The following is a 25,000-nucleotide window of genomic DNA, read 5'->3' on the forward strand; positions in this document are numbered from 1 at the left end:
GGTGGTGGTTGTAAAAGTGCATTCATGCACGGATGCTTACCCCCCCTGCGCAAACACATATGCAGTCTACCTGCACACGCCCTCCCCTGCTAAACCCTCATCTATTAACCCATTAAGACCTGAGGCGATTCTTAAAAATCCTAACAGTTTTTTGAAAAAAATCTAAAAAAAAAGGTTCAAGAATTTTCTAAAATAGCAGATCTACAAGCTCATAGCGCGGCACTCGGTGCCGCGCTATGAGCTTGTATATCTGGTATTTTTGAATAGCCAAAGAAATCTAAAGTGACACAGATGCGTTCTAGGTCTTAATGGGTTAAAAGAGCCTATTTTTTTCCCATGGCTGCTTTTTCCATCCCATGTGTGACCGACCGACTGACTGACTACTACCCCCACCTCCCACCGCTGACCTCCATCTTCCACCGAGTAGCACCGGGCCCCCCCCCCCCCATCCCTGGACCCCAGAGAGAGGCCGTGCTGGTGATAAGGCTCTGAAGCCTAGAGGGAGGGCTGAGTGATTTCAGGCCCCCCCAGCAGCCCCCTGCCCAGCGCCCGTAAAGCCGTCCCCTCTGAGTTATACCACCATTATATTGTCTGCCTTATCGCTAATCGATAGGGGGGAACTCCCATGGGGGAGCCACCTCACTTTACCAACCCGACCCTCTCCACACACACACACACACACACACACACACACACAATCGCAAGCTCAACAATATACACAAACTCATATACATAAGCACACACGCACGCACGCACGACCGTGTGTGCATAGGGAAAGTACATGTAAGCATATATTCAGGATAGGTGTGAACAAACACACTCAACTGTGCAAACTCAATCACTAATATCTCACTAAAATGGCTAACTACACTCTGCAAATAATGTAATGGAAAAGTACACAGTCCATTTGGTTCCATTTGTACACTCTCTTAGTTAAATTAACACTCGGGATTCTAAAGTGTAGCGCCCATCAAGGGAAGCAGTTTTTTCCTCCATAATATGCATTTTTCTTTTATTTAACAATGATCCATAATAATTGTTGTTGAAGAAAGCCTGAGGGCTGAAACATCATCTAAATAAAATGCAATGGGGCCAGAGTGTGTAACACTTTTTTCCCATACTCTTAAATTTTCGCTGCCCACAACATGCATAAAGCAATTTTTTTCAATATATATGTGTCACTGTCAAAAGCACTGCGCAGGGGCTTGGGGAGAAGAAAAAAAAGAAAATCTCACACACGCACGCACACAAATTCACACTCGCACTGGAGAGCGCTCCTGGGAGTTTGAGCGACAGAAAGAGAGCTGCAAAGTGCGAAAGATGCACGCGCACACACACACACACACACACACACACACACACACACACACACACACACACACACACACACACACACACACACACACACACACACACACACACACACACACACACGTGCACAAACACACACATACACACAGAGTCACACACAAGAGTCACACACGCACGCACACACTTAACGGCTGCCACTCTCTCCCTTTTCAATTAGAGCGTCGGCTGTCTGGAACAGAAGAAGAGGGAGGGAGGGGGGGGGCTGTCAGTGCTCCAGGGGGAGACACATGCTCCAGCAATCCAAACACACACACACACACACACACACACACACACACAGACGCTCACAAACACACATACAGGGATAGCGGCTGACGATTTTTGCTCGGTGCGGAGCACGGAAAAGAAAGAGACATGCATACATAGAAATGCAAGGGGTGCACCCGACAGAGAAAAAGCTCTCAACCAACGCAAGGAGGAAGCTCCTCTGCATGTAGCCAGAGGACAAGACTAATGACCATATTGACACAGAAGTCATTTTGCTCTTACATCAACCTCGGGGGTCGTCACCCCCCCCCCCCCAAGCATGACGTGATAGCCAAATGGCCGGATGTGTACATATGGCCCGTTTGGACGGACAGATCCACTCACATCTGGTATTTGTTGGTGCGTATCTCTCTGACCAGGTTAAGGTACAGGTTAAATGTGATGAGGCACACCCAGGCCAAAGCACTCCAATCTGCAAGGAGGGAGAGAGGGAGAGGGGGAGAGAAAGAGGGCGAGAAACAGGAAGGTCACCGAACGACAAAGCTTCCCGCCACGTAACATGCACCTGCGAGCGTGTGTGCAGTGCATGTTTGTGAGTGTGTGTGCAGTGCACGCGTGTGCACGTGTGTGTGCGTGTGTTCCACTTGTATGATAAATGAGGGCCCATTCAGCAGTAATATGAGGGAAACCTGTAGCTGATGGTGATGGATGAGAGGGGAAGCCGAGGGAGAGATAATGATGAACTATGGAAAAACAGAGGGAGATAACACCGGGTGGGAGGGGGTAGAGAGAGAGAGAGGGGGGGGAAGGGGGGGGGGGGAGAAAAGAGAGAGGGATGGAGGGTGAGAGATTAGAATTGAGTGAAATGACGCAAGTGTGAGGAAATGAGGAAGCACAGTAAAGGAAGTCCAGTCAGCAGCAAAGCGAGGGAGGGGAGGAAGATAACGAATGAATGAAAGAATGCATCCCGCAAAGCAGGGGGAGAGTGTCTTTAAACCTTGCATCCCTTTTTCACAACCATTTGTGTGTGTGTGTGTGTGTGTGTGTGTGTGTGTGTGTGTGTGTGTGTGTGTGTGTGTGTGTGTGTGTGTGTGTGTGTGTGTGTGTGTGTGTGTGTGTGTGTGTGTGTGTCTGTCTGTGTTTATGTGCGTGTGCATGCTGTGTATTGTGTAGTTGACAGGACAGGCCGGGCCAGCTGTCAGAGTGATGGATTCTCAGAGGTGAATACTCAAGAATTCTCTGTTTCGCACAAGACAGCCACTGGCACAGACAGACACAAAGACACACGCACACACACACGCCTATTACTCGGTGAGCTTTGGGAACAGCTTGCAGCTTGCAGCTTGCCGAGAGATGAGATGTATGTTTTACCCTGTCATTAACTCAACCAATCACAAGCTGTCACCGAGGTAATAAGTACGCATTACATAACCGAACTGAGCATGCCACCCAACCTGTCCCACTACTCCAACTACTGACACTTTCGATTTTAAAGGTAGGGTAAGTGATTTTCTTTGGTTAAAACAAGTGTTAAATTGCTCTATATTCTGATAGTACTCATAGCTATAGAGTGTTTGTTCAGAAACAGGAGTCTCCATGTCTCTCCAGCTCTTTCTTAAACAGAAAATGCATTTTCAGGTCAGGATACCAATTTTATCCAATCAGGATAGAGAACTCAGATAAAAATACAGATTAAACAAGTGAAATTGGAAGTGCTGACACAAAGAAATGAGCAGACAAAATTGGAACTGGAACACTATCAAATGAAGCTGATAAATTGGATTTTGTCACCTATTAAAGAGCTGGAGAGACAGCGGGACTCCTGTTACTGCACAAACACTCTATAGCAATGAGTACTATCAAAATATAGTGCTTTAACCTATTAACCAAAAAATATCACTTACCTTTAACACATTGCCTGCCAAAAACGTTTATAAAGATTAATCAATCAAATTAAATCTCAGTAATCAAATTATGGATTTAACAATGTATCATGTAATATGTGGAATATGAGGTATTTACAATATCACCAAAATGTGAATGCTCGTCTTTGTTCCATATTACAAAATAATATATAACATTTCAAATGAAAAGTTGTTTTTGACTGCTTGGTAAAATCAGTAATTTCAAGATGTCTGTTGTCTTATCTTACTATAACTTTGTGGTCTAAAATGAATCACATACTGTGTAACTTTTTCAATTAAACACATTTCTTTTTATATAATCTACCACTGATATATCTTTTTCACAATATCCAGTCCACATAAATGTGTTGTCACAACTTTGACAAATGTGTTTGAGACCTCTACCCACTTTGTATAGAGACCGTTTGCATCAACGTGTAGCCCATAAACAGAGAGGAGTAGGTAAAAATGAATGAACCAAAGAAAAATGAGTTTTCAAAAGCAAACGTATTAGTTTCATGTGTTTGGGGATTTAAAGAACAGTCATGGGATTTGACATCCTATTAAGTAGGTTACCACATCTCTCCTAATGTGAAAAGTTAAATAATAGAAACAAGTGTCTCTCTCTCAGTGTGGTACAAGTTAACCAGCGATCTCACCCATGTTGACTATGGGGAATGAGGAGGTTTTCCTTTTATTGTTTACACGCACCATTGCAAAGTGACGACGTTACTTTTTCTGCGACAAAGACTGTTGTTGTTTAGACTAATACTAGTACTTCCTAGCTCTTCAAGAGATGCCTGCTTCTTTTTAACTCTGCACTCCTAGTTGAATAAAAATCTCAGTCTCCTTTTACCTCCAACACTCCAGTAGCTTCTCTCTCTCTCGATAACAAGCTCTATTTTGTAAACAAATGCAATATTTCATGGAGTTTCAATAGAGTAAACTTGATTTCCCCTTTAAATAGACAGCCAGAAAATTACATTTACATGGACAATCTAGGCATTCTTGGTCTTCATCAGAGCAACTTACAACTATCAACTAACAACACATTAAAGGGCTTAGTTAATGAAACACTGAGGAGTGTACAAATTTAACTTTTTTTTTTAATGAACACCATGCATGTACAGACAATCAACAACAGGGTTTCCTGCAGGAAAAAACTTGGTGGTAAGACCTCCTGGAGGGTGATACAATATCACTATAGGTTCACACTTGTTTTATATTATGTTAGTGTAGAAACAGTGAAATCGAAGCATTCTTCAAAAAAACATGCATATATGCATGTATAGTACAAGTCATGCTGACCGAAGTTTAACTCTTACTTTCCCAGACACTTGTTTTATATTATGTTAGTGTAGAAACAGTGAAATCGAAGCATTCTTCAAAAAAAACATGCATATATGTATAGTACAAGTCATGCTAACCGAAGTTTAACTCTTACTTTCCCACGACTTTGGTTTGGCAAGCTGCTTGCTGCCTTAAAGTCTTTTTCATTATCAACTAGAAAAATGTGCTCCTCGGCAGTGGCGTACCCACCATAGAGGCAGGGCAAGCGGCCGCCTGCCCAACTAAAATCTCGCCTCCCCTAGAACATGGGTTCCCAAACTTTTCAGCCCGCGACCCCAAAATAAGGGGGCCATTGACTCGCGACCCCACCCAAACCTGGAGGTAATTTATGCACATAAACTTGCACGTTCGGTGCGCATTTAAAATGTATTAAAATGGTAAAATGTACTATTTGTAATCATTTTAGGTTGTATTTCATCCAATCTGTTGAATTTAAATTTAAATAAAAAACTAATAAAAAAAGTTTTATTTTTTTCTCCCGCGACCCCAAGTGGGGTCGCGACCCCAACTTTGGGAACCCCTGCCCTAGAAAATAAAGTAAAAGACTGACTGAAAAACAGGCAGTGAAAAAAATCCAAACAGAATAGGGCCATTAGCCCGCCAGGCAGCCGATCACTACCGTATCCATTCAGCAGAGCGACCCTCGCCTACAGTGATGCAAATGTATGCCTTTGTCTTCATGGGGTGCCAGCCTGCCAAGAGTGCCAGGGGTGGGGGTCTGGGCCATCACCTGTACTCACCTGGCATAAAAGGGGCTCTGAGAGCAGCTTGAGCTATTCATTACTAAACTACAACGTGAAGAGACCACCGCTGAAGAACAGATTCATCCAGAGGACGCTACCTTTCACCACCGCTGTCAAGACCGTGGCGGCGCCAGGACCAGCGCAATACATACTAGGTGAGTCAATCTATGAAAAAATGTCACTTAACCCCCAAAAAAATGATACAAAAGGTTTTTCAATGGATTCTGGTAGTATTTGGCATGCTAAATAACATACTAAAAGTTTACCACAATATACGTCCCAGAAAGCCGCCATTTTAAAGATGGCGTCCCAGATGGCTGCGGGGAGCTTAAAATGGCTACATCTCAAATGTAAAAAATGTTACAAAGGATTTTTCAATTGATTCTGGTACCTCTATGCATGCTTAAGACCATACTCCAAATTTAGGAAAATATACCTTCCGGAAAGGCTTCATTTTCAAGATGGCGTCCAAAATGGCAGCCGGGAGCTGAAAATCTCAATTTATTGCGGTACCGCTACACATACTAAAAATCTAGGAAAAACTACCTTCTGATGATACTGATTTCACCATTTGAATCGGTTTCATTATGGATACCTACGTTTCACCTATCCAGACATGCCCAGATGCAGGTAGGCCATCCATTAAAGACAACACGCATCAAAGAAGAGGAAACAATATACACCCCATTGTCAACTTCACTGCTGAGACAGAGTTCTAAGAGTAAGAGTTCTAAGAGATCTGAATAAACAGAGACTGATCCAAATGATAAGTTTTGAACTGAAAGAAAGGGATTGCACTGTGGTCAATGCACCTGGAGATGCTGATGTAGACATAGTAAAGGCTGTAGTGGATGCAGCTCTTCTTCACACCACTACGCTGATTGGAGAAGATACTGATCTCCTTGTCTTACTATTTACTATGCACAGGGAGATGCAGGCCTGAGGATGATGATGAATGAATGAAGACCACAATAAATGTTGCATTTATTGTGTTCAACACCAAAACCACCTTTCTAGGTAGTAAGCAGGTAGTAACCAATTTTTCAGATATAAGGAAGGCATATTTTCCTAAATTTGTAGTATGGTCTTAAGCATGCATAGAGGTACCAGAATCAGTCTTGCAAATGGGGCTTTCTGGGACGTATATTTTGGTAAACCTTTAGTATGTTATTTAGCATGCCAAATACTACCAGAATCCATTGAAAAACCTTTTGTATCAATTTTTTGGGGGTTAAACCATATATTGACTCACCTATACATTGATTATACTTGCATATTGTTTTTATTGTTGTTAACTTGTCTCCCCCGAGATTTCCCCCCCGAGTAACCCCCCCCCTTCAGAGGGGGGGGGGACAGGTCTCCGAAAGGGCATGTAGTAGAAGTCAATCTTAGCCAATCATGGTGAAATATGAAAAGTCCGACTTGATGACATGACTATACGGATAATATGTACCGATTTGCGTGATGTTGTAATAGCAAAAAAGAATTTAGGCAAAACCGGCCTCCTGTGGCGCTATAAGAGGCCAATGTGAAGTTTCACGTTTCATGATTTGAGGCATATTGTTCAAAACGAGCCACTCCTGCAAACTTTCGATGCGAATCTTAGCCAATCAGGATGGAATATGACAAATAGGACAGATCCGTCTTGACAGTAGAGATAATGTGTGCAGATTTATGTGATGTTTTGACAAAATTGTATTGTAATATAAAAGAATGTGTTTTGCAAAAATCGGCCACCTGGTGGCGCTATAATAGGCCAATGTGAAAAGGATGGCATTTCATCCTTGGCCTAGCCCTAGTGGGAATGTGTGTGCAAAGTTTCACTGCAATTGAACGCTGTGTTCATGCTTTGAGGCATTTTGTTCAAAACGGACCACTCCTACAAACTTTGGACGGCAATCTTAGCCAATCAGGATGGAATATGAAAAATCAGAAAGACCCGTCTTGATCACATGACTATAGAGATTCTGTGTACCGATTTGCATGATGTTTGGACAAAATACAAAAGAGTAATATCCCAAAAAATATTTGAAAAAATCGGCCTCCTGGTGGCACTTTAACAGGCCGATGGGAAGAATTTGGGGCAGAAGTTCTGCTCTGTGTGCACAGTTTCATCGATCGGACAAACGGTGCCAGAGATTAGCTGTACACAGACGGACGGACACACAAACACATGGACGGATGGATAGGGGCAAAAACATAGTCTCGGCCACGGCTTCGGCCTGGCGGAGACAATAACAGGAAAGCAGTGGTTAGCAGTGAAATTGGGAATTGGCGTAACGACCAAATTGGGAGAAAAAGGAAAAAAGATAGAAAAAGAAGAAGAAAAGAATGGATGTGTACAGTCTATCAACGAGCTGTTATTGGTCTACTTTTGCGGGGACATACATACAGTATATAATACATACATACTTATAGTACACTAGATAGGCTAGCCAGAGTCTCTTCAGCTTGACTGTCATAATGATAAACTGAGGTGACACACGGTGACCATGAACCGTTACTGTAGCTTGCTGTCCTGTTTCCGTGTGTGTGTGTGTGTGTGTGTGTGTGTGTGTGTGTGTGTGTGTGTGTGTGTGTGTGTGTGTGTGTGTGTGTGTGTGTGTGTGTGTGTGTGTGTGTGTGCGTGCGTGTGCGTGTGCGCAAGAGAGGTTTGCAAGAGGCCAATAAAATAGCAAAATGAAGTGTCTTGTTAGCAGCCCAGTTTTAACTAAGAATCCTTACGCTAATCGCGGCTTTAATGGGTGGCAATTTCAACAAAAGGCAGAGAGCCTAATAGACACATTTACAAGGCGTACGATCTGTCCATGGTGATGAGCTGGGCTGCTGTGTTCGGGCCAGTGTGTATGAGTGTGTGTGTCTGAGTGTGTGTCTGAGTGTGTGTGTGTGTGTGTGTGTGTGTGTGTGTGTGTGTGTGTGTGCGCATGGACTGGATGTTATCTTACCAAAGTAGGTGAGCCACCAGGCCTGGAAGTCACACAGTGTCCCCTCGAGATGAGACTCCCCCTGGAGGAGGAGGGGGGCACAGAGAAACACTTTCTTATGCCCTGAGAATACTCTGCCTACGTGCGTGTGCGCGTGCACGTGCACGTGTGTGTGTGTGTACGTGTGTTCAATCAGACAGAGTGACTCACCATGACGTACGCTACACTGTCAAAGAAGGCAGCTATTGTCAGGCTCAGAATCATCTTCTGCAGAGAGAGAGAGAGAGAGAGAGAGAGAGAGAGAGAGAGAGAGAGAGAGAGAGAGAGAGAGAGAGAGAGGGAGAATAGGTTCTTCATTCTTTTTTTTTCTTTTTACAATTTGGCAAAACAAAAATTAAATAATCATCATCACAATCAATTTTCTACCAAACAAATAAATGTTGTGCCCCTTTTTGCTGTACGGAAGGGAAACAGATCATCACAGGTTCTGCAATATTCAAGAAAGAAAATCATGATGGCCATTGGCTGGTGTGTGTGTGTGTGTGTGTGTGTGTGTGTGTGTGTGTGTGTGTGTGTGTGTGTGTGTGTGTGTGTGTGTGTGTGTGTGTGTGTGTGTGTGTGTGTGTGTGTGTGTGTCAGGGTTTCCGCTAGGCATTTTTTGGCAAGATAAAAGATTTCCGTCCAAAGAATTAATTAATCGGCCATAATATAATAGACGTCACATGCGTGTTTGCAGATACGTGCTTGTGCAGTAACCACCCAACTGATCATTACACCTCAACACGTTAGCGCTGCACTTCTTTCCACTTTATCACAGATGAATTCTGCTCCTGTGTTCATAGTTTCCTAAAGCATATCTTCTCCACCATGCAGGCGTCGCTTGCCAAAAAGAACAGAATAAACGTCAGGAGGACGGATGAGCGAACTGCTTGCGCAACTCCGTCGAACAAACTAGGCTGAATATGTTCAGGGCTTTACATCTCGTTCACCTTAATACGCAGGAACCTATATCATCAGCTTTTGTTTTGTTTTGTTACTGTTATGTTTAGTTTACCATGATGTCAAGGAAGGTAGTCAACTCGCCTGCATTGTGTCACCAAGTTGTTTTATTATCGTCAGTTGGGTCCGGGTTGGTTCAGATTCCATTTGTTTATCATGTGTGTAATACCCGAGCAAACCAAGAAGACCAGTACTCAGCACTGATCAGGAGGAGAGAAACGCAGCTGTGTAATGCCAGATTTATGCTTCGTCGAAAATATCAGACCTACAAGCTCACAACGCATCAATATGCAACTAGTCACCTGTCAATATAAGCCATTGTAAAAACTGTTAAATATGATTTGTATTGGTAGTAAACTATGCATTGCAATGTTGCGTTACTTTATCAAAATAATAATAATAATGATAATGGCCACTGTGGCCTCTATTTAACCATTAATCAGTCAATGGCTGGTATATACCGGCTAACGGAACACCAAGTGTGAGTGTGTGTGTGTGTGTGTGTGTGTGTGTGTGTGTGTGTGTGTGTGTGTGTGTGTGTGTGTGTGTGTGTGTGTGTACATGCATACTTTTTTCAGTAGTCTTTTTTGTATTGCCATGGTTTTTATGTAGACTACGGTACTACGCTATACTAGATATACCCTCAGTTTATCCGCGGAGGCCCTTTACAAAGCGAGGCTCAATCTATTCCTTGGTTTCACGCACACACAAGCCTCTTTCAAACATCTCACACACAAGGCTCTCTCACACACACACACACACACACACACACTCACACAGTGATCGATCTGTGTCCAACGACGGCCCTGCCAAGGCTATGGAGGAGGAGGAGAAGGGGGGGGGGGGGCCAGGAGGAGAGACCGAGGGAGGGAGAGGCAGAAAAAGAGCGAGGAGGGCAGGGAGCACTAAAGACTATCGACTGACGGATAACCTTTGGAAGGGGATGGAGGTGAGGAGGGAGTTGATGTGCGGGCGGGGAGGGGGGTGCAGTGGGAGAGGAGAGGAGCTGAGGAGGAGGAGGTGAGGCCGTGGTCCCCATGACCTGGTTCTAAGCGCTCCGTGGTTCAGAGGTAATAGGATCCGTCAGAGCCCTGCGCTAAGCTGTCATTTACTTCAGATTAGGCGGATAACGGCGAGTGCCGCTAAACCTGACAGACTGGCTGGACAGGCTTTACGCTACGTGCACACACACACATGTTCCTGCACATACAACGAAAGGCACGCACTTCAGAAAACAACTCACGCATGTCTGAAAAATCCAAATACGTTTTTAGATCAAAGAAAAATTCCATTCATGTGGAAAATATGGCATTGTTGTGTTGTTGTTTTTCTTTTCAAATAAACATCCGGAACACTGACAATAAAAACAATAAAAAATCTTAAGTGAAGTCTGGGCCATTAAGAATCATAACCCTCCTCTACATTTGGAGGGGGAAAAGCATGAGTCGGCAATCATTATCGGGGACAGACCACGAGTCAATTAGCACCATAATTGATTAATCTGTGCGTTTTAATTGTGTTCAATTACGCCAAGATTTGTCATGGCTAATTGAGCACATTTCCTATGGCACCGAAGCAAGAAAAACACACACACACACACACACACAATGCACCCTTGCATACACATTCACACCAACTTGCCTAAATGCAATTAAAATTACCTGGGCCAAGGAGTGATACCTGCGCAGCAGCCAGATCACAAACAGCATGAATAAGCTATGGAGAGAGGGGGAGAGATACAGGGGGCAACAATCAGATACTCATCCCTCAATACAGTGACAATAGGCTAAGTAGGCTAAGTACTGTACAGTATGTCAAGCCTAGTCCTGCTCTCATTGTACTGTCCATCTTGTTTGTCAGATCCCAGAACATATATGCCCTTTCGTAACCTTTGTTGTAAACAATACAGTCACACCTCCCTTACTGGGAATCAATGACGATATGCATCTGTACCCATTCAATCTCATATCAACTGACCAGTCTCATAAGAACTACTCTTAATGTCCAAAATCAATATCTGTTGGACAAACAATGGTTGCGATTTAATAATTGTATTCCCTTCAAAAAGTAGCTGTTAACCAGCCCTGTATTTGAATGGGCCTAGGCCGATTGTTTTGGCCCCCTAGTATGATCACGCAAGAGCAAAATGGCCTTATAACTATGATTTGTGATGCAAAAGTCAAAAATACAAATACGTTTTTGAAGAGTATGCTGGAACAGATACTTACCATCCTACTAATGAGAAGGTTCCTGTAGCTCTCTTCACCGTCAGAATCACATCCTATAAATCGCAAACAGATGAATTTAGAACAAAGGAAACAAAGAAACAAAATATACACAACAGACCAGCACATTACCTCCTAAATCATAAGCTTGTCAATTCCTGGTTCTAGAACATAGCAGTCAATAATAATAATAATATTCATTTATTTGGGGGGGGTTTCTGGGACTTTATTTGACAGGTATATTGGAGAGAGAGACAGGAAATATGAGTAAGAGAAAGAGAGTAGGGAAGTGACATGCAGGAAATGTTCCGGCCAGCCAGGAATCGAACCAGAGACTCGCACTCCTAGTAATCCAGATAGCAGGATTTATATAAGCTACTTAATAAGCACTGTCTACAGCAGATACTTCCTGTACTGTATGATGGAAATCTCCACACATGGCTTGACCCATTTTAAAATACAGGTGTGTAAATTGATGATGTCTGTCAAGGTTTAAATAAGAGCTAAAACGTGATGACAGAGGAGACATCTGTCATTATAGACAGACACACAACGAGAGATAACTTAGGTACATAGTTTGGCAGACATCCAACCCGAAACTCAAGTGAGAGAGCGCCTCGGAAAATGGCAGAGAGAGAAAGAGAAAGAATGAAAGGAATGAGAGACATCTTAGCTAAACAGGCTCTACACGAACAAGCCTGGGGCAAACTGAGGGGTCTAGTGGGAAGGAGCTGAGTTTTACACGCAGCAGACTCAGCACAGCACAACAGAACCTCTGTGACCTACTGCGCACAACACACCCCTATTTCTCCGATAAGACTACTTTCAAACTGATCAATGAGTTCTAAACATTGGCTTCCACGCAAAGATTGCTGCCATTAATGGCTCCACAACCGTCAATTCAAGCTATGTTGTCCTCACAACAAAATAGCGTACAAGTTGATTGTAAAATGTATTTAAGCTGTCTTAACCCATTAAAGCCGGGGAAGTACCCTGTGTCATTTTAGATTTTTTTTGCGTTGGCTATTCAAAAACTGTAGATATCTGCCATTTTGAACATTTTTGAAAAATCGAGAAAATGTGACAACTACTGATTTAGAAGGCATTTGTAGAATCGGCCATAGGTCTTAATGGGTTAAAGGACATACCAATGGTCGTTTGGCAGATTTAGCTTGCTTGACTACAACTAACCGCATACTTGACATTGCTGCTAACCATTTTCCAAAGCATACCATCGTTTGCTTGATCTTTGAGGAAGCTGTTTTCCATTAAATCAACTTGCAGAGACTTGAAGAAAATAAGTAAAATAAAAGTAACATTATTGCTGTGTTTTAATGCAATTTAAACCACAGATTGATTTGAAAAGTCTAGTCAAAATATTCCTGGAGAAAGAATTGAATTACCGTACAGACAAAATTCAAAATCCATCTGATTAACCACTCAGTTTTATTACTCTAACTAACTCAATTATTCTGGTAACAAATAACAAACATACAACCTCAAACTCTTGAAATGAAACAATTAATGGCAAAGGGGTCCATTTATGTATGATATACTTTGTGGCCTAAACTTTGAGTAGACAGTTGTATGTGTTTAGACCAGTATAGTCCTTTATGGGTGAATTAAAATGATAATTAAATCAGCCCTTAAAGGATGGATTAATATATTTCTGTCATATCTGAATTCAAATGTTACTGAAAGTTATTTGAGGCTGATTTGGGTCTATAAAAAGGTCTGAATCATAATGTAATACCACCACTACTACTACTACTACCACCACCACCACCACCACCACCACCACCACCACCACACTTTTAATAAAAAATAATTCTGACTGAAGTTACAAAGTAATGCTTACAGCACTGAAAAGTATCCAAAGACACTCGATCAGCAGAACAAAATTACTACAAAAACAAGTAATTCCATAGGAAAAGTTCAAATCAACATACAAAATGACTTCTCTATTTATCTAACAGAATTCACGCAATAAATATAATCAATGCCATAGCAAGAAACTATAGATTTAAACAGGGCAAACCGGGAGCCATTCCAATTGCAAAGAATATGAACGATCTTTGTGGACAAAATAGCAGTATGCAGGGTTATTTCCTGATTAAATCCTGATTTATAGCGGTTCATTTGCAGGAGCTCTGGTGCCAAAGAGAAATCTAATGAGTTCACAAACAACCTTCAATAATTTGCCTAGCAAGTGGTTCAAACATTTTAACAAAATCGAGGGAAAGGTTCATATTGACAAATACTGGTTGAAGTGGTTGAAGTTGTCTTGTTTATTTCCAGATAAAATGTGATACGTGAAAAGTGAAAATGTGCTTTTCTGGTAAATGTAGGTCTGTTAATGGGAGCATTTGTATCTAGGTTAGCTGGTTAGCAGAGCAGAGTGTGACTGATTGCTTAGTTTCAATTAGTGATGTGAGTGATTGCAAGTCTGTCAGAGTGGTTATGTGTGCTATTCAGGACAGCTATACTGCAGCATTCTTCAGTGTTCAGTTAAAAGTTACAGCTGAATAGCCCCTTCACGCTATATGAAACATACGCAACATAACCTACATTAGTTGGTTATGACTGAAACAACATAATTAACAGCCCACCATAGCTCAGTTTGTAGGCAATTACTTCAGCCATTAATCACTTTAATAATGTTATACTATCTTTTAACTACTCTCAACCTGGTGTCCCTGTTTGGGGCATTTAGAGCATTTTAGAAATGTTCATAACTTTTAATTTTTTTCCCAAAAATCTACAGATCTATGAGATCTACAAGCCATAGTACATCATTTCTTTTGATTGCTATACCTGTCATTGACACTAATTTCATAATATATGCCCTGCGCGATTTCTATTTATGTGTTAGATGGAAAAAATCACACCCAGTGTGAAGTGGGTGGTGTGGTCATCACAGTGGTCATCATAGTGATGGAAGCTCACTTTTAAAAAAATTGATTTTTTGAAGTGCATAATCCTATTTATAGGTTATTAATGTCATCATGTGTCTCGATAGCCAATCACAGTGCTGAATAGAGTCAGCCAATACAGTCAGCCAATCACAGTACAGCTAGGGGTGTAGTTTACTAATGAGCCAATCACAATACAGCTAATGAGGTGTCCCAACCCCACTTATAGGGGCGGCTACACCGCCCAAAAACATAATTAAATCATTAATCGCATTATACGTATGACAATGAATTAATCGTCAACTAATATTTGATGATGGTGACCGACAGCCCTAACATAATCCAGGGAAGAACTGACATGTCATTTGTAAGGATGCTGTCTCAGAGGGGAAGGAGGTGAGAGGTGACTGGCCACAATGACACCTATATCCATGGTTGAAAAACCCAGTGATAAGTTATCATAGAAATCACACACATCCTGCTTTACAGGTTCCACTATCAATTCTTATCATTTCATGATAAGGACCTCAGCTATAATACAGTACAGCTTTATCTTTTGCCCGGCTAACACAGGCTCAAGCCTGACTGACTCGGTATCCGTGATGACAGCCGCTGTCAAAAGATAAAACTAGTTCCCGTGTTGTCCATTTAGTCCTGTAATAATATGTAGTTATTTCGTTCAAGAATCTATGGCAGTAGTAAGTGCCTGACAGCATTTAATACTAACTTAATCATCGAAGAAAGACTATAGTCACTGCATACCACGTTAGATGACCTCACAACTCGCCATGAAGAATAAAATCACTGATAGTCAGAATTTAACCACTCAATCCATCTCTGGATCAATACATCCATCACATTAAGCTATGGACCGGCCGGGTGTGCATCATGCATGCCGCGTTAGCTACAAAAGCTAACCTTGATAATGGAGCTGCTCTGACGTTACTTACACATCGATAGTCGTCTGAACCTGTGTTAAAACAACATAGGCCTACGCAGCGTGACTCGTTATTCAATGATTTTGGAGTTATACTTTCCATTCCTTTTTGCAACGACTATTAGGCTATTTTAGCGAAGACAACAAGTTGTAAATGTTTATGTTTTGATGTACACTAAAGCTACTTCCTGTTCCTACTGTGCGCTACGAGGGACAAAACACACGGTCCGCATCAACTGTTGACGTTTTTCTCCTTTTGCTTCTGTTCGTCACAGAGTTTCACTCTTTGGACAACGCTACAGGCAGTGGTGGAAAGTAACTAAGTACATGTACTTAAGTACTGTACTATATTGTGAGCTTGTAGATCTGCTATTTTCAAAAGATGTGTATACCTTTTGAAAACTTGAAATGGGACATTCTGCATAATGAGTACTTTTACTTTTGGTACTTAAAGTACATTTTTAATTACGGACTTTTACTTGTAACAGAGTATTTCTACATTGCAGTATTGATTATTTTACTTAAGTAATAGATGTGAGTACTTTTTCCACCACTGGCTACATTAAGTCATAATATGATGTCCTACATGAACTCAAAACCTTGCTTTAAAGCTTGTAATTCAACCAATCTGGTGGAAGAAATAAGCTACCACATTGTAGAATGAGAATTACAAGTAAAAGTCCTTGGGCCTATTCAAATTTGTATTGAGTAAAAGTCATTATGCAGAATGGTCCATTTTCATATTATTTCACAATAATATTATGGGATTGTAATTGTAGTAAATTATGCATTCATGCGTTAATGTTGCAGCTGGTAAAGGTGGGGCTGATTGTAATTACTTTATGTGCTGACTGAGTATCTTAACCTAGCTAAAATAATAAATCACAATGTGTTTTATATTGATAATCTAAATATGCAAAGTAACTAGTAGGCTAACTAAAGCTCTGAAATATTGTAATGGAGTAAAATGTGCAATATTTGCTTGAGTAGTAGCATGAATGGAAATACTCAAGTAAAGTAAAATTAGGCTACCTCAACCACCTACCTTACAATACTTGTGTTAATGTACTTAACTACTTTCCACCACCGATTTCTAAACATTACATGGACCTATAACCACAACCCAGAGCTATTTACCTACTATTTTCAAACTCTTGTCAAACTTAGAGCAATATGTCTATCACCTCTGACAGTTTATCAGCATGAATACAGTAATTCAGGGGTCAACAGGGGGTCCTGAGAGTTACTACAGGCCAGGGAGGCCGCCAAATCTTTGTGTGATATAGATTTTTTTTTACCACTTCAACCCTAGAATCCCTATTCTGAGGGGAATTAGCGGAAAATAGCAGATCTACAGCTGTGACGTGAGGCATTGTGTGCTTGTAGATCGGCTATTTCCTGCAAAGAGGTTTGGTGTAGACTGTAGGGAAAAAAGAGAAGATCAAGTACCGAGCCAACGTCAAGTTTACTAAGTATTGAGGCTTTCAGTGCATGGTTAAAGTCTGAAATAAACAAAAAACATTAATTCACACAACACTGATAGTCTATGAAGCTATCTATGAAATCTATGAGAAGGTTTAATGTGCAACACAATTTTATACAATATGTAGTGGGGGTCCCTGCTTCATCTCTCTCTCAGTCTCAGCTAAGAGGTCCTTGGCATGAAAAACGTTGAAGACCCCTGCAGTAATGAATGAATGCTCTGAATTGTAACCAGCTGAAATCTGTCCAGTAAACAAAGGGTGGGACTTAGATTTGAGCATCATACCACTTCTTAATACACACAAAAGGCAGTGCACACAAGAATGCTAACTTTATGTATAGAAACATGCATTATTTTCAAACATTTTGATGGAAATTCATTTGCAAAGGCAGTAGCCTATTGACGCGTAAACAAGCTTTCAACATCATTATGTTATCTTGTTAGGTGTTTTTTTTAAAGACCTATCTACAATCAAAGGCATACAATCAAATGTCAACATGATGAGCAGGCCAGAGGTCACCTGCACTTATACACATACTGTAGTGGAAGCTAAGTTATTAGTGTTAACTAGACTAAATACTTGATGGAGGAGAAAAAAACATTCATAAGAGTAAAAACTAGACCATCAATTTTGTCAACACAAGTTTATTGAGACTGGAATGTGTACATGAATCAATAAATCAATATACTCCCCACTGATGTCAGGACAGCAGAGTCACTGCCCATCTTTCGCCGCAGGCTGAAAACTCACCTCTTCAGGAAACACTACCCTGACCCTTCCTCTTAGCCTTGCCTACTTGTTGTCAACTATTTGTACGAGCTCTTGTTTTATTGGATCTTGTTTATTTGATACACTTATTTGTTTTAGCTCTTGCTCATTTGATTTTCCTATTTGTCTCATCTGTTCAAGAAAATAGGTAGCTGATATATTGCACTTTTACCTTAGCGCTAGGTATACTCTTAGTTGCTTGTTTTAGAAGAGAATGCACTTAAGAATTCTGGTGATTAGTAGTTTTCTTGCCTACCTACGTTGAATGCACTTATTGTAAGTCGCTTTGGATAAAAGCGTCTGCTAAATGAATGGTGTGTGTGTGTGTGTGTGTGTGTGTGTGTGTGTGTGTGTGTGTGTGTGTGTGTGTGTGTGTGTGTGTGTGTGTGTGTGTGTGTGTGTGTGTGTGTGTGTGTGTGTGTGTGTGTGTGTGTGTGTGTGTGTGTGTGTGTGTGTGTGTGTGTGTGTGTGTGTGTGTGTGTGTGTGTGTGTGTGTGTGTGTGTGTGTGTGTGTGCACAGACAGAGATAGAGGGACAGAGGTAGAATGAGAGAGAGAGAGAGAGAGAGAGAGAGAGAGAGAGAGAGAGAGAGAGAGAGAGAGAGAGGGAGAGAGAGAGAGAGAGAGAGAGAGAGAGAGAGAGAGAGGAGAGAGAGAGAGAGAGAGAGAGAGAGAGAGAGAGAGAGAGAGAGAGGAGAGAGAGAGAGAGAGAGAGAGAGAGAGAGAGAGAGAGAGAGAGAGAGAGGAGAGAGAGAGAGAGGAGAGAGAGAGAGAGAGAGAGAGAGAGAGAGAGAGAGAGAGAGAGAGAGAGAGAGAGAGCAAACTGCATGTGTGGGTGTGCAACATGTCCCATTGTGATTCTGTAACTCCAGCTGCACCCATTGCTATCCGTGGCCTTTGAGGCAGTATCGCAGTGCCCCACAACAATGAGTATATGAGGCACCTATGTCATGTCAATCTCACTTCCATGGAGAGGGACTACAAAGAAATGACATATGTGCAGATTCAGTAAACTAAATTGAATATAATGTAATGGCGAATGCTTGCAAAATAGTTTGCAAACTTTTTTCCACACCTGTGCATGAATTAAAATCCAACACTTAATTAAGGGTTTGCCATGGATTCTATTCTAAAACAAAAAATGAATACATTTTTTAAAATTGCTTCGCTCTGACACAAACAAAATATAAATTTAGTTAAGAAGACGCACGTTTAGTGTCACGTTTTACAAAGACACTAAACAACTTTCAAGTGGTGCAACAACAAAATCAAGGTGTTGTCAAAGTTACAAAGCTATGTAGTCTACTGTATGCTGTCAAGCAACATTCCACATCCTGCTGGTTCTTTCCTAGAAACCATCCAAATGTTTTCAGAGTTGTTTCACAGAGATTTGCATTACCATTGCAATTGTTGTTATGTTTTCCCCCTTTTTTTCAATGACTAATTAGGGGGGGGTCTGTACATAAACATGTTGCCAAACAAGGACAAAAAAAATAAAATAACGCCCCTTTGGAAATTGTAGGAGCAGAATTATACAGGTTCTGAAAGATGTCCAGTTGACAAGTACTAGAAATGACCACCTCAAACACCATTGCTGTTTGACTATTATAAACAATTGACTTTCCCTGCATTAACAGTAAATTTCAGTGAACAGCCGAAAAGAAGGTAAAACCACATTGAGGTAATCACCTGTTTAAATTGTTACATGTTTCCTTATTGGCCTACTTTTAGTTTCACTAAGTATTTCTTAATAAATAAACGGGATTGTTTTAATGCTATATTACATGGATAACAAATGCTACTAATAATTGTGGGGTTTTATATGCTGTTTCTTATGTTCCTATAAAACAGATTGTGTTGACAACTGTATAAATGGCTATAAAACTATTATAAATAATCAACATTCCCTGTGCTAACATCCCATTCCTGTGGTCATTAAAGAGAGTTGCAGAAACTTGCTGAAGCAACTTGCACATCCATTGTTGAGATGCAAAATGTTACATGATGTGTAATTATTTCATTTGGGCCTATGTGTGGTATATGAAACAAGAAATGCATAACAAAGATGACATTTGTAAAAAAAAGTTTATTTCATACATTTACAATATTATTGTACAAAATCAGTAAACATTTATACAAAAGCTTTTGCGCATACTGATAATGGAATTAGGATATCTCCAGTAATACCTTAGTTGTAGAAACAAAACACCAGCGAAAAAAACAACAACAATAACAACAACAATACATCTCATGGAAACCTTCATTATTCTCCTTGAAGAAGAATTATCAGTTGATTCCAGTTCATTGATCATGAAGCATATGGAGATCATAAGCTGTGAGAAAGCATCTGCTTCCCTCCATACAAGTATCATTTAAAGACATTTTGAAACATTGACATCATTAGCATCAACTGCGGGGCTAAATCTTATATCAATATACCCCACTGGGGCGTTCAAAATGAGAGGTCTTGCAGTTAATGCAAGCTACTTTGAAATTAACATACAATGTGTGAGGTAATAAGTTATACATCTTTAAATAAAATAAAATATGTTTCTTTTTTCTTCCTTTTTTTCCCACGCACGCTTAAATCATGGCATCCTGACAGGACACGCTGCGTAAGTAAACAGAGTGCAACACATTTGAGGAAATGGAACCTTGGCACAGTAGCTTTATAAGTGTTAACCCTCTTGAACCGCGGGTTCAACACATTAGCAGTCTAATACCACAGAGCAGACCAACACCACGTAGGCCTGCAGACAGCAAGTCTTTTTTTCTACCATCCAATATCGTGAGACGAATGTCATTAGTAGAAATGGCCTAATAATAACTGACTTTCAGTTTGTCAGCATCACAAAATCTTCAGCACAAAGTTCGAAGTTGTAATTGCTGAGTTTACTGGCCCCATCCTGCAATGCCAAGCTCCTGATTGTAGCGCTTGGTGAGACAGTTGGCCTGCACTGTCAGCTTGGAGAGGACCCCTTGGAGACCCGTCAGGTGGAACTGGAACTGCTTCTCCAAGTCTTCGTCCTCCTCCTCGTCTTCCTCCCCTGATGAGAACGACTCATTCATTGAAGATGAATCAGACGACGAGGATGCTGATGAACTCGTACGGTAGACGGGCATCTTCTCCTTGCGCATCTCCTCGGCTGCGGCGCACCTGACGCCCCATTCCATGTCCTGTCGGATGGACTTCAGCTGTTGGTAGTAGCTGTACATGTCCGTGTCCCCATCGTCCATGTCGGATCTCAGAGCACCCATTTCACTGTCCTCGTCCACGGGCAGGTCCCGCAGCATGCTGGGCAACATGACCGTCTGGTCCATGTTGTTGACTGCGCCGATGAAGCGGTTCATGGCGTTGAACAGCGAGTTCTTCTGGAGGTTTGTTTCTACCATTTGCATCTTGAGGGCTGGTGGTGGCAGTTCTTTTCGCTGTGAATTGATTCTTTTAGAAAGAGAGACGCGACTTTGCTTGTCAGATGCGCACGGGATGTATTCCTCTTCACTGTGCGTTGGTTGCTCTAATTCTCGTCTAATCGGCTTAGAGGAGCGGTTCGTTCTTTGTGAAGCTGCAGCAGAGATTGGTTGCTTGGTAATTCGTGTCAAGCGAACTGAGTTGATAGTTCGGCAGTGATTTTCTTGTTTCTTGGTTCCTTGTTTCTTGTTTCTTGTTTCTTGTGTTTCTGCCTGTCTGTGTTCGAAGTGAGGTTCTTATAGAGAGCAGGTGGTTTCGACTCAAGGCTGGTCTGGGCGGACCCACAACCTGTTTGTCAAGTTCTCTTCCTCTCCTGTTGAAACCGGACTCCAATGACCTGAAATAGCACACAGCAAAATATGTTGGCACAGTTTCTATGAAGAGGAGTGGCTTCAACAAGACAGGCTTTGTTGTCAAACTCCTGAGATTGCATACATAGGCTACAATAAACATTATACAACGAAATATATATATCCCCGTACCCCGTAGGCTACATGCCGGTAAAAGTAACGCTGGATTATAAAATTTTGCAATCCTCAAATAATATAGGCTATAGCCTACTGTAGGCTACGCTACGGCATGCGTAATTACGCACAATACAGTTTCTATATCGACATGCTTTCTGTATTCAAAGTTGTATAACCACACTATAAATTACCTTGCGGTTTAGTACCGAGGATTGGAGGATATTGGCATATTTTGTACTGTATGCATTCCGCTGAAAGAATCTCACTGACGCAACATCATCGCACCCCACATTCTGTTCCGATGAGCAAAGCTGGTAAGACAGGGCGAGGCCTCAGAGAGGAACGACAGCCTATGAATATTCATGAGGCAAGCCATCAGCCCACTGCCTGAGCTCCAGTAAAGCCAATCACGTGTCCATGTGCACTGCCTCGGCGGCGGGACAAACCCTCCATCTGACCAATGACGTGCTGCTGGTACTGTAGGGCAGCGCAGAGGCTGCAAGGCAGCGTAGTACTGTTTGGCCTTGAAACCTCAGTTAGCTAGGCAGTGGTGGAAAAAGTACTCCAATTTTACATTTTTTTTACTTAAGTAAAAGTACCAATACTACTGCAATGTAGAAATATTCAAAATGTACTTGAGGAAAAGTATTGGTATAAAAATGTAGGCCTACTTAAAGTACCGAAAGTAGGTTTTCTTTTGAAAATAGCAGATCTACAAGCTCACAATGCCTCGAATGCCACTTGTAGATCGGCTATTTTCAAATGGCTTAAATGTAGGCTATATAGGGATGAAGTGGGTAATGTTTTATCAAAATCTACTAGTAACTAAAGTTTTCAAATAGTTGTAGTGTGGAGTAAAAGTACAATATTTGCCTCTGAGATGTAGTGGAGTAGAAGTAAAATTATTGAAATTGTACTACAGTACTTGAGTAGGCCTACATCTTTCAAAACAGACACAAACACCTCTTTGACCAATAGGCTACATTAAACATGGAAGTGTTCTTAATTCAATACAAACAATGGCACACTTGCACAGTATTAAAACCAAATTATTGCACCAGCCTTTCATGAGACTTGACAAGTTGACCCCCCCCCCCACCACCACCACAGCTGCTGGGAAGCCGGGGAGTCCCTGTCCCACACAGACCCTGCATCAAAAAATAGCCCTGGACAGGAGTCTCCGGACGTAAAAACAGATGATGATGATGATGATGATGATGACGATGACACACGGGGTAAACACCCATTGACCCAGGTGTAGTAAAAATTATTTTTGCTGAAATCTGAGCTGCAGTAAACATGTTTGACCCATAGACTGTAAAAAGGGGGGTTGACCAGACCATTGCTGGGAAAGTAGACTAGAATATCGCTTTGCACTGTCAACAAAAGTGGAGGGGATGATTACATAACAATCATCCTCTAATATTTGACTCTGTGATTCATAGGTGTAGTATCAACAGTGGTGGACAGTCACAGTAGCTACTCAACCCTATGAGTCAAAGTATATACATGGTCAAATATTGTGAAAGTTGCTCAGTCAAATTTGTACTTAAAGGGTAAGACCACTTTGGTAGAGGTTTGGGTTGTGTAGTTACCTTGCCATGATGTAACTCCAAAGGTGGGCAAGAAATAAAAAATAATTGCTCCATTGATTAGAAATTGATAATTCAAAATATGCTCCTCATTGACTTACATTGTACGGTAAAACAGCTCTCAAAGTCACTCTTTTAGCACATAAACGAACGCAAACAAAGTTGATTCAGACATTATAGAACATCACCGAACCCAGTACTGTTTTTTTTTTTTATAAAAATGTCAACTTCCTGTTGATTTTGCCATTTTTAATAAGTAGAAAACCTGGACTGGATCCACGGATCCGGATCCAGATCTTCAAATAGTAAAATCAACAGGAAGTTGACATTTTTATTAAAAAAACAAACAGTACTGGGTTTGGTGATGTTCTATATTGCCTGAATCAGCTATGTTTGGGTTTATTTATGTGCTAAAGGAGTGACTTTAAGAGCTGTTTTACCGTACAATGTAAGTCAATGAGGAGCATATTTTGAATTATCAATTTCTAATCGATGGAGCAATTATTTTTGATTTCTTGCCTACCTTTGGGGTTACATCATGGCAAGGTAACTACACAACCCAAACCTCTACCAAAGTGGTCTTATCCTTTAAAGTTAAAGTACTGAGTAAGCTATTTGCTTTAAAAACAACAACTAAATGATATCTAAATGTTCCAAAAAAAAAAATACAAATTTTGATATCAATGCATTGCTGTATTGAAAGTTAGACATTTTCTGGAGGAAGAAAATAATGATTTGACAGACATTTTCAAAAAATATCAATAATAGTGACAGATTTGCTTTGTGAGCTTGCAGATCTTCTTCTATTTTCACTACATTTGAAGGGGTTAATTCATAATGTTGCTTACTTTAACAATGTAGTGTGAAAGGTATGCCTACATTATACAAAAAATGGAATTAAGCACAGTACTCAAGTAAATGTTGCCTGTAAACAGAATACACAGGAATGGGATAAAAAAAAAAAGAAAGAAAGAAAGAAGAAAAAAAAAAGTATGAGTTGACAGTTGAGATGAGATGTTGGCATATAGCTTAATAGATACTCAGTTTTCAGAAGCACAGCAAGCCAATAGGTACAGTTTGTTCTGTAAGTCGGAAGTATGAAGGCATACCAGTGTTCTAGAATTCTGGTTCAGCAGGAATGGTGAGCATGCTGTAAACATGGAACCTGCTCGGTTGCTTTTACTCTCGTTGTGTCTCATCTGTTCCCATCACTCTGCCTCCTTTTGACAAGCGCATATAGGGGGGGGGGGGTGGAATGGAGGTATGGTATGGGTGATACCATACCTCCATTCCACCCCCCCCCCCCCCCTTTACTGACATTGCTCGATGGATGTATATTAGCAGCATTGCTCCCCCGTTCCTATACATTTACTACACCATTTTATGAAAACTTTAGTTACTTTGTAGATTTAGATTATTATAACAAAACACACTAACCACTTCAGCCCTATATATATTTTGGCTATTTGAAACTATAGCAGGTCTACAATCAAAACGCATTGTGAGCTTGTAGATCGGATATTTCCAATTTTTAAATAGGCCTACATTTTGAACTTATGAAATGGGACATTCTGCACAATGAGTAGGCTACTTTTACTTTTGGTAGGCCTACTGTATAAGTATATTTTGATGCCAAAACTTTTGTA

At 41.1% G+C, this 25,000-nt stretch overlaps 2 protein-coding genes across 3 annotated transcripts in view; both read right to left on the minus strand.

Moving 5' to 3' along the window:
* LOC308106122 (cyclic AMP receptor 4) overlaps positions 1–15,755 on the minus strand; it is a 64,592-nt gene extending 48,837 nt beyond the window's left edge. The window contains exons 1-6 of one of the 2 annotated variants that reach the window (XM_080457157.1): positions 15,586–15,755; positions 11,727–11,779; positions 11,160–11,214; positions 8,710–8,766; positions 8,521–8,581; positions 1,963–2,050 (exon numbers count right to left, since the gene is read on the minus strand). In XM_080457157.1, the coding sequence (XP_080313283.1) occupies positions 1,963–2,050; positions 8,521–8,581; positions 8,710–8,766; positions 11,160–11,214; positions 11,727–11,779; positions 15,586–15,675 (404 nt within the window). In that variant the 5' untranslated portion in view covers positions 15,676–15,755. Of the gene's footprint in view, positions 1–1,962; positions 2,051–8,520; positions 8,582–8,709; positions 8,767–11,159; positions 11,215–11,726; positions 11,780–15,553 lie in introns of both variants that reach the window. The other variant, XM_080457158.1, reaches the window with a different exon arrangement.
* A 4,134-nt stretch (positions 15,756–19,889) lies between these two features.
* Positions 19,890–21,590, minus strand: LOC308106063 (mid1-interacting protein 1A-like). Its single transcript, XM_080457071.1, has one exon. The coding sequence runs from the start codon at positions 21,220–21,222 to the stop codon at positions 20,716–20,718; it is 507 nt and encodes a 168-aa protein (XP_080313197.1). The 5' UTR covers positions 21,223–21,590; the 3' UTR covers positions 19,890–20,715.
* Positions 21,591–25,000: the final 3,410 nt, after the last annotated feature.

This window comes from Gymnoscopelus braueri, assembly GCF_963280865.1.
Source record: "Gymnoscopelus braueri genome assembly, chromosome: 18".
Lineage (NCBI taxonomy): Eukaryota > Metazoa > Chordata > Actinopteri > Myctophiformes > Myctophidae > Gymnoscopelus > Gymnoscopelus braueri.

What these genes read in the sequence shown, in the direction of transcription:
- LOC308106063 (XM_080457071.1), bottom strand. Translation starts at nt 21,222, where the DNA reads ATGCAAATGGTAGAAACAAACCTCCAGAAGAACTCGCTGTTCAACGCC.